We start from the raw sequence: 12,322 nt of genomic DNA on the forward strand, positions 1-12,322 counted from the left end.
TATAGAAGAGAAAAGATACATCTCATTTGCTCAGTGAGAAACTAAATTCCTTTGAAGGTCTCTTCAAAGGATTTGCTTCCACCAAATATATTTCAAGTTGAATTTTATCAACTGAAGTTTTGAATTTAATTAACAGATTAAGTTACCTTTGAGAAATAGATTTTTTATTTCCCCCTAGTTCAATTTTTCTCCTTCTCTTGAGACATGGCTAACAAATTTGTAAGGGCACTTCAAAGACATCTTCACCTCTAATGTACTATCCTTATCAAAAAGGAACGTTTTTCAATGCAATGTAGACGCGGTTGAGGAAAATGTAAGAGGGAACAAAGAAGAGAGAAAAATATGTTGATAGATCTGTAACTAATCTTCCACAGATTTTTTTTTTTTTTTTTAAGTCCTGAGACTTTGAGGCTGTGGACGTGAAACAGTTTCAGGACTTCAGAATGTAAACACTGTTGTTTAAAGTTATAATAATTCTGGAAATTCTGTATCAGCGTTCACACAGATACAAGCTCTAACACTTCCGAATCTTAGTGCCCTCTGTTTACAGCCGAGCTGATTCCCATTGACTGAGTATCTGATAGCAGTCTTTTTAAGTTTGGAAATCAAGCAAAACTTAATTTTTTCCCCCCTTTTAAAGGGAAGAAGAAGAAGAAATTGATGAAGAGGAATTGGAAAGATTGAAGGCAGAGTTAGATGAGAAGAGACAAATGATTGCTACTGTCAAATGCAAACCTTGGAAAATGGAGAAGAAAATTGAAGTTCTCAAGTATGATGCCACTTTTCATAATTAGACACCTTTCCGGGATTGCTGGTCTCCTAAATCCTCTTGAGTATTACCTATATTTTATACCTAGTACTTTATACAATATAGCATATATATAGAATGCTCGTTATTATATATAACATTCATGGTCATAGACACATATACAGCATATTATATCTGCTACATGTGTGTGAACATGTTATATATGTGTATGTATGTACATGCATATATATGTAACATCATTAGAGAGGCAGAGCTAATCATTATATTTTTAAAAAAATGAACAAATCCATTGTTTAGATTCTTATAACCTCTGGTCACTCTTAGTCCTTTGTTCCTTGAACTGAAACTTTCTTCAGTTTCATAAATTCATTCCTATCTCTCTGGAAGAGATAATATATTTGACTTTTATCATTTGTGTGGCTTGCACATTCACGTTTCTCTGCAGGGTCCCAGCCTCAAATGATATAATCAGGCGATGGCTCTCCTTAAAGCACAGGGAGGATATTAAGCCAACAGAACAGTACACAGGATTCCAATTAAGGATTATGCTAATAACTATTCCATGGTGACATGTTAGTGACCCAATTTCAGTTTTCCGTTGGGTGTTGATGAGAGTACAAACACACTCAGAGGCACATGGATTTGCCAGCTTCCTGTATGAAAAGACAAATGATTCTCTCTTTTTGAGGGATGGGAGCAGAATCACTTCTGATCACTTCTGAGGATCACACTCTTATTTCCTTGCCAAGGTTGTTGGGGAGGTGAGGCATGACTACGAGGGAATGCGTCTGTGTTAACAAGCACGTTTATATCTTCCCATTGTGCTACCGATGGCGTTTTTTTCAGAACCATTTTTGTAAGTGGTGGTGAATTTCCAAAGCTGTCTCTCCACCGGCCTATTGAACTAATAATGTTAAATATTATAGTGTAGTATTACTGTCTTTGGTGATGAAAAAAGAACTGAAGGAGCTATGAGGATAGTTCACTTCTAATCTTAGTTTTGCAAAAGAGTATATGTTATTTAAGGACATTGTTAAGCTTCTGGGCCTCAGTTACCTCATATCTAAAATAAAACAAGATATTCTAGATCTGTCCTGTGAAATGGGAACCTAGCCATCATTTTTAATCGCATCATTTTGTTTTGTGGAGTACGGTTTTCCAAGTTCCAAACAATGCTCTTCCCAGCAAACTTCTAGAACACCATGGTTGTAGGCTGGGAACTCCATGTGCATTGGACACACAGCCATGAATGAAGGCAAAGCCAAGCAGGGTGCCTGGTTCCATGGAGCTAGTCACGTGTGTGCATATGCATGTGTGTGGGTGTGTGTGTGTGTGTCTGTTAAAATAGTTTTCATTCAATGAAGTGGTAGTGATGCTAAACGCTAGGGTTAAAAGTGCCCTTACTTGGCAAAATACGAGTTTGACAACCACCTTATGTTGCTTCTGAAATATATTTTGAAATATTACTGGCCATAAAATCCCCCCCGAACTGGAAACCACAGGTAACTGTATGTGGAACGCTGTCAAATTGGAAAGTGGCGATACTGTGAACTTTCAGCGTGGTGTGAAATTGAGTAAGAATGCCAAAGAGTGGATCTTCCCTTTCCACCTGCAGAAGGCACAGAAGTACCCTCCACTCTCCCTTCTCTCTATTTTCCCACAAGGACAGTGGAGCAGGAAGGGGCTTCTGAGTTCCGTTTGAATCTCAGACCTTCCACTTAATAGCGGTGCAAATTTGAATGAGTTGTGTCGCTCTCTGCCATTCAGGTTCCTTATGAAATTATGCTAATTTACAGGGTTATTGGCATCATAAAGTGAGATAATTTACATAAAATACTTAGCATGGCGCCAGAGCATAGCACATTGCCAGGAAGCACAAGTTGTAATTATTATTTCCTCTCAGGACAGAGTCAGTGATGCCTGGTCCCCTGCAGTGTGACCAGTGTCACACTGTCTCCATCTCTCCTGACAGGCTGGGCTGGGTGGAAGTTGACCAAGCCAGGGACAACCTTGGGAGCCCTGAGGGATGGTGACACATTGGTAGCAGTCTAGATGGGCAAATAATTTTGACTTGCCACCAAAGAACAGAACATCTTGACAATTTGGCAGAATCTGGGGCCAAACTACTTTCACGTCTTCCAGATGTACCCAGGGCAATCCCGTGGCAGATTCCAGGACCTGGGCCTTGAGCTGAGTTCCAGAAATGAACCCATTTTTGGAAGAGGGGAGACAGAGGTATTGGGAAAGCAGCGAGGGAATACCAGGCCTTGTTGTTAGGGCAGAGACTAAAAATGGGGAGTCTGTAGCTCTCATTCCAGGTCTTAGGACTGAATGTTGGGTTTTTATTCAGACCACATGCTTTTTGTTTCCTTTTATTTTATAATTTTTTCCCTTTTCATTCATATTTATAATACAAAATTTACCATTTTAACCATTTGGGGCTATCTATCTATCTATATATTTTTTATAACATTTTTTCTTTCTTGTCAAACATTGGAAAGTAGGAGATTTCACATTAAAAAAAATCCAGCAGTGCTTGGGTGGCTCAGTTGGTTTAGCATCTGACTCTTGATCTCAGCTTAGGTCTTGATCTCAGGGTCATGAGTTCAAGCCCCACATTGGGCTCCATGCTGGGTGTGGAGCCTATATTAAAAAAAAAAAAAAAAAGTCCAGACATCCAGCTTCTGCTGGACAAGTGGGGAATTTTTATGGGACGTAGTGGCTGGGACTTGGCAATTGTTGCCCCTACAAAAAGGGCATTCACTTTTCAGTGTGCACAGTTCTCAAACGATTCGTGTCACTTGCTCCTGCTACTTGGTTAAACCTTGTATCCTTTCCAGTCTGCTGCCTCCTACGCGTGCAGCTAGGGAGTCAGTTAGGCACGTTACCAAGACAGTGATTCCGAACGTCAGATTTAAAGCCAGCTTGCAGAATAGAAGCACAGATGCAGGCCCAGAGAAGACTCAGCTATGCCTGCTCACCTGTCAGTCATGCTCACTGTCTTGGAACGATTCTCCATGGCCAGAAGTGGGTCCTGCTTTGTGGCTTTGCAGTTCTCTGCGCAGCTGGTGGTCACGGTCGGCCTGACTCCCTTGATTTCAGCCTCTGTGATGAAACTGTTGGCTCTGTAGGGCCCGGCTGCCTCCCTCTGTGGGTTTCTGAATGTTGAATTGAGCTTCTCCCTTATGGATTTCAATCTTGTGATTAGAGCGAGCGATGGATGCTTTACAGTATGTAAATGTAAAGGTTTCTCCACCCCAGCTTGGAGGCCAGGTAGTTTTTCTTGCCTACCCTTTATCTCTTTTGGGGACATCTAACTCCTAGAGAACGTTTCTGAGGGTAATGTTATTTCCAGAATTTACCTCCGGTCATCAGTCCTCGCTAAGTAAATGGAATGCAAGGCGAGGGGCTCAATATAACTAGAGCAGATACTTTGATCACAGGCTTGGATCTGTGTTGAGGTTCCAGGGCTTTCCATCTGGCTCTGGACTCTGAAAAACTGGTGAAACTTCTAACACAGATTTAACAGAGGGTCAGGCTTTTGAGATGTCTTTTAGAGGAAAGCATCGGGCATAGTAGCAGAGGATGCTGTGGGGCGGGGGGATGGCGGGGCTCGGAGGTAGTTCCCACATTCTGAAAGAGGGTCCACCCCTGGCAACATGAGCATCTTCAGAGCTGAGGCCAAATGACAGTTAAAATAAGCAGTTAGTACATAGGCAAGAAGCCCTAAAAATGGATTGTTAATCCCGAAGAACTCTCCAACATGGTTCAGGAAGTAGAGCTCAGCATTTTCAAGGCAGCGGCATTTGCTTTTTTGGCCTGAAGAGAAGCCACATCTTTTTCACTGTCGCTGTGGAACTGTGTTTTTTAGTCTGCTATCCTGTGTGTTAGCGCAGTTTCGTACATTCATGTGGTTTAAACCTGTTGAGTGATAATCTCGGGGAGGGGGAGGGAGGGGCAGGTGTATCTTGCCCTGACTACTATATGCATACTTTTGTTTTCTGCTTTAAAAGTCCTTGATAGGGTACCTGGATGGCTCAGTTGGTTAAGCGACTGCCTTTGGCCTGGGTCATGATCCCAGGGTCCTGGGATTGAGTCCTGCATCAGGCTCCCAGCTTCATGTGGAGTCTGCTTTTCCTCTGACCTTCTCCCGTCTCATGCTCTTTTACTCTCTCTCAAATAAATAAATAAAATCTTTAAAAGAAAAAAAAAGTCCTTGATAGACAGTCAGGATTGAGGGCTACCATCTTTTGATTCTGAGAAACAGAAAACCTCATTAAACAGAATGTCCTACTCCATAAACTGTTTATCAAATGGGTGAGAATATGTTGAGGGGATGGGACAGGGGAAGGGAAATAGTGGTCTATTTTCCAACTTTTTGAAAGTCAGTTTCTCTTTTTTATTAGGAACTAACCACAAAAATATCCAACAACGAGGATTTTTAGGCATAATCTGTTTTTAAGCTGCTGATGGGTTTCACTCAGAAGTTGGTTGACTAGATCTTTCCTCCCTGTAGTCTGTCGCTGAGCTAACCTGGTAGCAACCACCACAGGTGATAGAAAACACCTGGATGGAAAATAACAGGTCTGCTTATTACCCCTCCTGAAACTCAAACCTAACTATAGCAGAACATTCTACATGGTAGATTTAAAGCCTTCCTGAGTAAACTGAACAAGCAACCATTTTATTTTTCCAGTGGGGTGGGTGAGGGATTGAAAATTAAGAGATATGGACTCCACACTAAGCTCTACCTTGAACCTCACCTATCTGAGCATCATGTATTTATTTATACAGGGAAGGGATTGAATTGTGGCCAGTAGTTTTCAAACTGCTCTCCTCAGAGTTCCAGTGGTTCAGTGGAATCCCTTCAGGGAAAGGGAGGCAGAGTTTAAGAGTGGTGCTTGCCACACCATGAGCTTTGAGCAGTGACGTCACAGTTTCCTTCTTCTACACAATGTACTTGTGTATAAAGCATCTGATTGAAGAAAAAAAATGCTTCTGTGCCTATTATATAAGAAATAATTAAAAACCCTCACTTACTTGGATATTTAAAGAAGCTGATTTTGGGGAGGGAGCAGTTCTCACATTTCATGAGTCTGCAAAGTAGGGAATGGGAATATTCCCGTATACTTTCGCATGGAAATGGCTCTTGGGTAGAAGCCATCTTAAATTTATTTATTTTGATAACAACCATGTTACTTAGCTATTATACTAACTGCTTTAATTTCTTTTCTTTGTGGCACCTTGACCCAGTGTTTCTGGGAGTTGTCCATTGGCTGTCTTGGCCTGGTGATTTTTTAATGGAACATTCAGTAAAGCTAAGAAAGTAATTCTTAGGATTTCACTTACATTTAAACATGTGCTTTTAATGGTCAGCTAGTCATTAAGGTAATAGTCTTCCTTATTCAATCTTCCTTCACCCTCTAGCATTCTTTTTGTTTGTTTTGTTTTTGATTTTATTGTATTTTTTTTTTTTCCAGTCAGGGGAACGAATGTATTTCTAGGACGGTAAGAATAGACCAGAGTTGATTTCCTTTGCCAGAGCCATCTGGGAAAACTAGCCCCCTGGCTCCCATCCATTCCTCTCAAGTTTCCTTGGAGCTTGAGATTTTTATAGGTAAGAATCATGATTTCTCCTTTGTTTCACAAAGGCCTTTCCTTCATCTGTCGTTATGAAGGAATGAGACCTTCCACACAAGAAGACCTTTAATCATGTGTACACACCTTCTAACACACCCTTCAACCATTTGGGATTCTTTTGAACCAAGAACTCAACCAAAGCAGTGGCTTTCAGTTCTTAACTTTATAGGTACCTTATATATACTGATTTTCTCATCCTAAGAATGGAGACTATTGGAAATCAGTATATCTGAATTTTGTTGATCAAAATGTAACATTGATACCAAATTTTTCTTTTTTATTTAAGTTTAATTTAGCTTACTATTATTTATTTATTTGAGAGAGCATGTGTGTGTGAGTCGGGGTGGGGAGCGACAGAGGAGAGGGAGAGAGAGAATCTTAGGCTCATTCTACATTCTACTGATGGTGTGGTTAAGAGGACTGAGGTCCTGAGGCACCTGGGTGCCTCAGTGGGTTAAGTGTCCGACTCTGGATCTTGGCTCAGGTCATGATTTCATGGTTGTGAGATCAAGCCCCACATCAGGCTCTGTGCTGAGTGTGGAATCTGCTTAATCTCTTTCCCTCTCTCTCTATCCCTTTCTCTCTGCCCTCTGCACCCCCTGAGGGTGCAGGTGCACTCTTTCCTCTTAAAAACAAAACAAGAGGACAGATATCCCAAAGGGTCCCATAGAAGGATGATGATAGATCACGGATACACATTTGCTCTATCAGAATGGTACAGAGCAGGTACGCTGGAGTATATTAGTACCTTGTCAATTAGCCTGTTGAAATGCTACAAGTTGTAGCTGCTTTTCTTGAGCAGAACACGTGAGGAGAGCAGAAACATTGGATGACGCTGATGGGTAGTCAGTTTAATGGTGACAGATAATCAGTCCTAAAGTGACAGGATCATAAATTGGTCTTTCCATCCACTTCTAACTACAATATTCTTATTTGTTCATCATATTTTCCATCTGTTTTCTGTCTGTCTTTGGCATGTATTGCAGGTTACTAACTTACTTCTGTATTGGAACACATCTTATTAATTATGCCTATGTGTCACATGCTACAGGTTTATTTATTAGCTATACTTAACACATCCCGTGTACCAAACCTGCTACATAATTTGCAGGATCTGGAGCAAAATGAAAATGTAAGGCCCTTTGTTAAAAAAGAGTTCAGAATTTCAATTATTAAGAATTTCAAGACACCAATGACAGAATTAAAGTAGGCACTGGGGCCACCTGAGTATGGGGCTCTGTGTGCCTGCATAGTCACAGACACACCAAATTTACCCTGCCTTTGAGCTTCACCTGCATAATATGAGCCAAAAGCTTTCTTATTGTTTATGCTTATTACTTCTGATGAGTTCCTCCATTACCATAGCATAATGAAACGGTCTCAAATAATTCAGCAAACTCACAGAGCAGAACTCAAGTCTATATTACTCCAAAGACAGTTCATGCCATATAACCAGCGTGTTCTTTTTAAGTACCACTTTGAACATGTCATCCCTATGTTCAAGGCCTTCAATATTTACCTAGTAATTAACAAAGTTTATAAGCTTTTGCTTAACAAATCAGCTATACAATTTGGATTCACATTCTGAAGTCCAGCTTCTTTTCCAAATCATGAGTTACTGATGATGATGATGACCATGACGGATGAGATGGACGATATGCCATCTTCAATTAACCACCTTTATCTATTTCACCCATCCCCCATCCCCTGCCCTCTGGCAACCACCAGTTTGTTCTCTATATTTAATAGTCTGATTTTTAAAAAAGTCTGACTTTGTTTAACTCTTTCTTTTTCCTTTAAAAATTCATCTTAAAGAGGACTTTTTTTTTTAAGAGGAAACTTTTTTTTATTAAAGAATAATCAAGCCTTGATTAGGATCTGAAATCTCTTCTGACTTTACCATGCACATTTGAGTTCACCTGTACCAATTGCTTCTCTTACCATTTTCATTGCATAAGAAAAAATCTTTTCTATTAAACAAGAACAGTGTTCCTGACAGTTCTTTCTTTTTGGAGTTAGCCTGTTAATATTTGCTGTGCTATTGTGAGTGGTTAGAAAAATCACCACGGGTAATTTTAATAATGTTTTCCAAATAATATTTTGAAATTCTCCCTTACAGGATGCCAACAGGAACCACTTGAGATTTTTTTTTTTTTTTTTCCTGGAGATTTGAAACTTTTTCAGTTGCTAAGGAAGTCAGCTCTGAAACATTAGGGTTACATATACTTTGGCTTACCAAAAGTTCTTTATCTCTTTCATGATTTATTGAATCTTTCCTATCCACAGTGTACTGTTTTACCAGTTACCTGGAGATGTTCTGTTCTTCACTTGGTTTTGCAAGCTTTTCAGGTGGCCTATTGGGCTCTAGCTCCTCTCTCTTCTAGAGAGTTGTGAAGGCATTTATGCCTCTCATGCATCCTCAAAATCCCAAACACCCCCTCATTAAATCAGCCTGAGGTCCTGCCCAGATGCTTTATGGGAGAGTAATTAATGGTCATTGGAAAATGGGTCTAAAATATGCTAATATTCAGGGTTGCTCACGAGACTCTTGGCAATCAATCTTACTCATCACCTTTCACAAATATCTGCTTATCCAGAATTTGAATAATCTCAAACTTGAAATAAACAAGGATTTATTTTTTTAAAGATTTTATTTATTTGACAGAGATGACAAGTAGGCAGAGAGGGAGGCAGAGAGAGGAGGAAGCAGGCTCCCTGCCAAGCAGAGAGCCTGATGCAGGGCTCGATCCAGGACCCTGGGATTATGACCTGCTGAAGACAGAGGCTTTAACCCACTGAGCCACCCAGGCGCCCCTAAACAGGGATTTTTTTTTTTTTTTGGTATACCATAAGATAATAATAATAAAAAGTAATGAGACAAAAGAAAGTTCTAAAGTTTTCTTCTTGATAGATAAAATGTGGTTTTCCTCATCTTTTTAACTTCAGATACACTGAATCAGTTTTCCCACATTGCCAGAATATCCTACCCTCCAACCATTTTTGATAAATAGCAATTTACCTAACTTGCATTCTTTAGAATGTCAGCTACTGGTGACAGCTAATTTTCACAACTTGTTATTAGGCTATCCATAGATATGTTATCTTTGAAAGGTGATTAAGAAGAGAAATTCACTAATTACCACTTACAATTATCTAGAAAATTCTTTTAAATATGTTTGACATAATACATTAACAGTGAAAGGAAAGCAAATGTGTACATGATAAGCACAGAATACAATTAATTTGAGAAATGTGCCTTTTTTGTTTAGGGGAATTGTCATCCAGGTCTTGAGTAGGGTATGAAATCTGAAAGTAACCCTTTACCTTATCAGATTTATAATAAGAGAATAATGAAAGCATTTATAAAAAAGATTTTTATTTATTTATTAGAGAGAGAGAGAAAACATGGGGGGGAGGGCAGAGGGAAAGGGAAAAGCAAGCTCCCTGCTGAATGGGGAGCTCAACCACATGGGGCTTGATTCCAGGGCCCCAAGATCATGACCTGAGCTGAAGGTAGATGCTTAACCAACTGAGCCACCCAGGTGCCCCATGAAGGCATTTTTGAGGATATTTTTATGTATATGACCAAGGAATGGCAAGTTTTGTATTACTTCAGATTTAAATAAGCTTGTTGCTATAGAATAAAAGTGGTTAAGCCTTATTAAAATGCATATACTACAGTAAGTGTTTGGAGAATATCATATTAGAATATCATGAAAAATGGGAGGAAGAAAGGGGAATAGTTTTTTGTTGTTTTTTTTTTTAAGATTTTTATTTATTTATTTGACAGACAGAGATCACAAGTAGGCAGAGAGGCAGGCAGAGAGAGAGAGGAAGGGAAGCAGGCTCCCCGCTGAGCAGAGAGCCCGATGCAGGGCTGGATCCCAGGACCCTGAGACCATGACCTGAGCCGAAGGCAGAGGTTTAACCCACTGAGCCACCCAGGTGCCCTGGGAATAGTTTTATATATTCAATATAATTTGTCTAAAATTTCTTTCTACAGTCTTGAAAATTAGAAATTTTAAGTGCACTTCTTTCAAATAGTTGTTAATTATGCATTAACAGTATACATGCATGAATTTACATGTATATGTATATATATATGTCTATGTTATTTCATATATACATACCCATACATACTGGGATATCTACATAGAGACATGACTCTCTGGATGAATTAATGTTTCATTTTATGCATATACTATTACACTGTTTTTGACCAATGCTTTGGTCACAAGCATTAGAAAAGCTTAGAAGGGATGCTATGCCAGAAAACAGTGAAATAGTACAACTTCAAGTCAACTGAGTAGAAAGCCTAGTTCACTTACGAGCACAGAAGGCTCTGTTGACCTCACCTAAGTTCTGTTGCCAGTGCTCAGGACAGACCTCCAGATCCAAGTTTGCCATGCGGCAAGTAGTCAAGTTCTCTAGGTAGTCTTGATTGTTTGCAGAACTTGCTGAACTGCCGTCATTTGAAATGTCTTGCCCACACAGGGATCAAAAGGCAAAACACCCTGTTCTAACAGAAAAACTAAGGCTCTTTTTTAGTGCTCCTAAATATCACAACACAGCATTTTGAAAACATATTCCTTAGTACCGAGAAATGTTTAGCATAGGGTAGAAACACGAACACACGGGTATGGTGCAGAATCTTTTTATCCAGTCTTCCAAAGCAGAATGGCTTCTCTCACTCTGAGGCAATGACTTGTAAATCCATCTGTTTACGGTATTCAGAATTTATTGCATGTGTTTGATTCAAACGAACGTGAACCAAGCAAAATCAGCATGGTCTGTCTGCCAAGCCCTGTCAGTGGCCTGGTGAAGAGATGAATGTGAGTCCATCTAAGAATATGAGCTTGTACATGTGCTCCATGGTAGAAATATCTCCTTTGTTAGAAAAATTCCTACAAACTGATGCCTAGAATGCCTTTCTCTGCCCACTTGAATTCTGTCAGCTCTTCAATGCCCGGTTCAAGTCTTCTCTGATCAACAAGCTCTCAGGCCTCCAGTGTCCTCTCCCTTTCCACTTTAAAGCTGTCGAACACTGTTATAACAGTTTTATGGGCCTATATCTCATTTTTCTTAATGGCGTTTAAACTTCAGAAAGGAATCCACGTTTCTTTCTTTCAAAGCACTTAACACATTGCTAAGAATAAACACACTCGATACATGCTTAGAAAAAAAATGCCTAAGTGTACCAGGTCCTCCCTACTTTTATGTATCCTTGTGCCAGTCACAGGAGATAGATAATGATGTTATTCTGGGGAAACTGGGAGCCCTGAGCTGGAATCCCAAACAAGCTGGGACACTTACTCTTGGGAAAAGTTTGGACCCCGATTTCATAAATCCTGTTTCTTGTCTTTGAGATGGGGATAACCATAGTTGCCACCTTGCTGGATTTTGTAGTGATTCCGTGGGATGAGGGGCATCAGTAGTGCCCAGTAGGTGGCAAGCATTGAGTATATGTTAGCTGCCCGTCACATTTTACAGGTGAGAACGCTTAGAAGAGCACACAGCTAGTGTGTGACAGAGCCAAGCTTCAAACCCATGTCTCATTGACAAGACACAGATCATAGAATTGAATAGAATGTAGTCATATTCAGGGGGAGAGATCCCTTTTTGCCTCTTACAACAGAGACACCCCAGCTGACCTGGGCTCTCTGGAGCAGCACAGCGCTGCTGGAGCAGGTCTCAGGCTAGAATTCACCCCTGCATCCTCTCAGGCTGAGGCATAACTTGGTCTTCTGAAGCTGGACACCGGGGTCCTCACATTCAGTCTCAAATGTGTGTCTGAATCCTCTCCCACTTGTTTAGTGGCAAGAACAATTCCCACTCTTTGCACATCTCATCATCTGATGGGCAATGGGCTGGCTTCCTGAGTGGTTTTGCCTGGAAATACCTTGTCTTTTCTCA

The 12,322-nt window shown here is 40.3% G+C and overlaps 1 protein-coding gene across 1 annotated transcript in view; it reads left to right on the top strand.

Moving 5' to 3' along the window:
- TMC1 (transmembrane channel like 1) overlaps nucleotides 1-12,322 on the top strand; it is a 373,785-nt gene that overhangs the window by 283,446 nt on the left and 78,017 nt on the right. The window contains exon 8 of the mRNA XM_032866628.1: nucleotides 641-769. Coding sequence (XP_032722519.1) covers nucleotides 641-769 — 129 coding nt within the window. The remainder of the gene's footprint in view (nucleotides 1-640; nucleotides 770-12,322) is intronic.

The sequence above is a fragment of the Lontra canadensis genome, unplaced genomic scaffold (genome assembly GCF_010015895.1).
Source record: "Lontra canadensis isolate GAN:19392208 unplaced genomic scaffold, GSC_riverotter_1.0 scaffold31, whole genome shotgun sequence".
NCBI lineage: Eukaryota > Metazoa > Chordata > Mammalia > Carnivora > Mustelidae > Lontra > Lontra canadensis.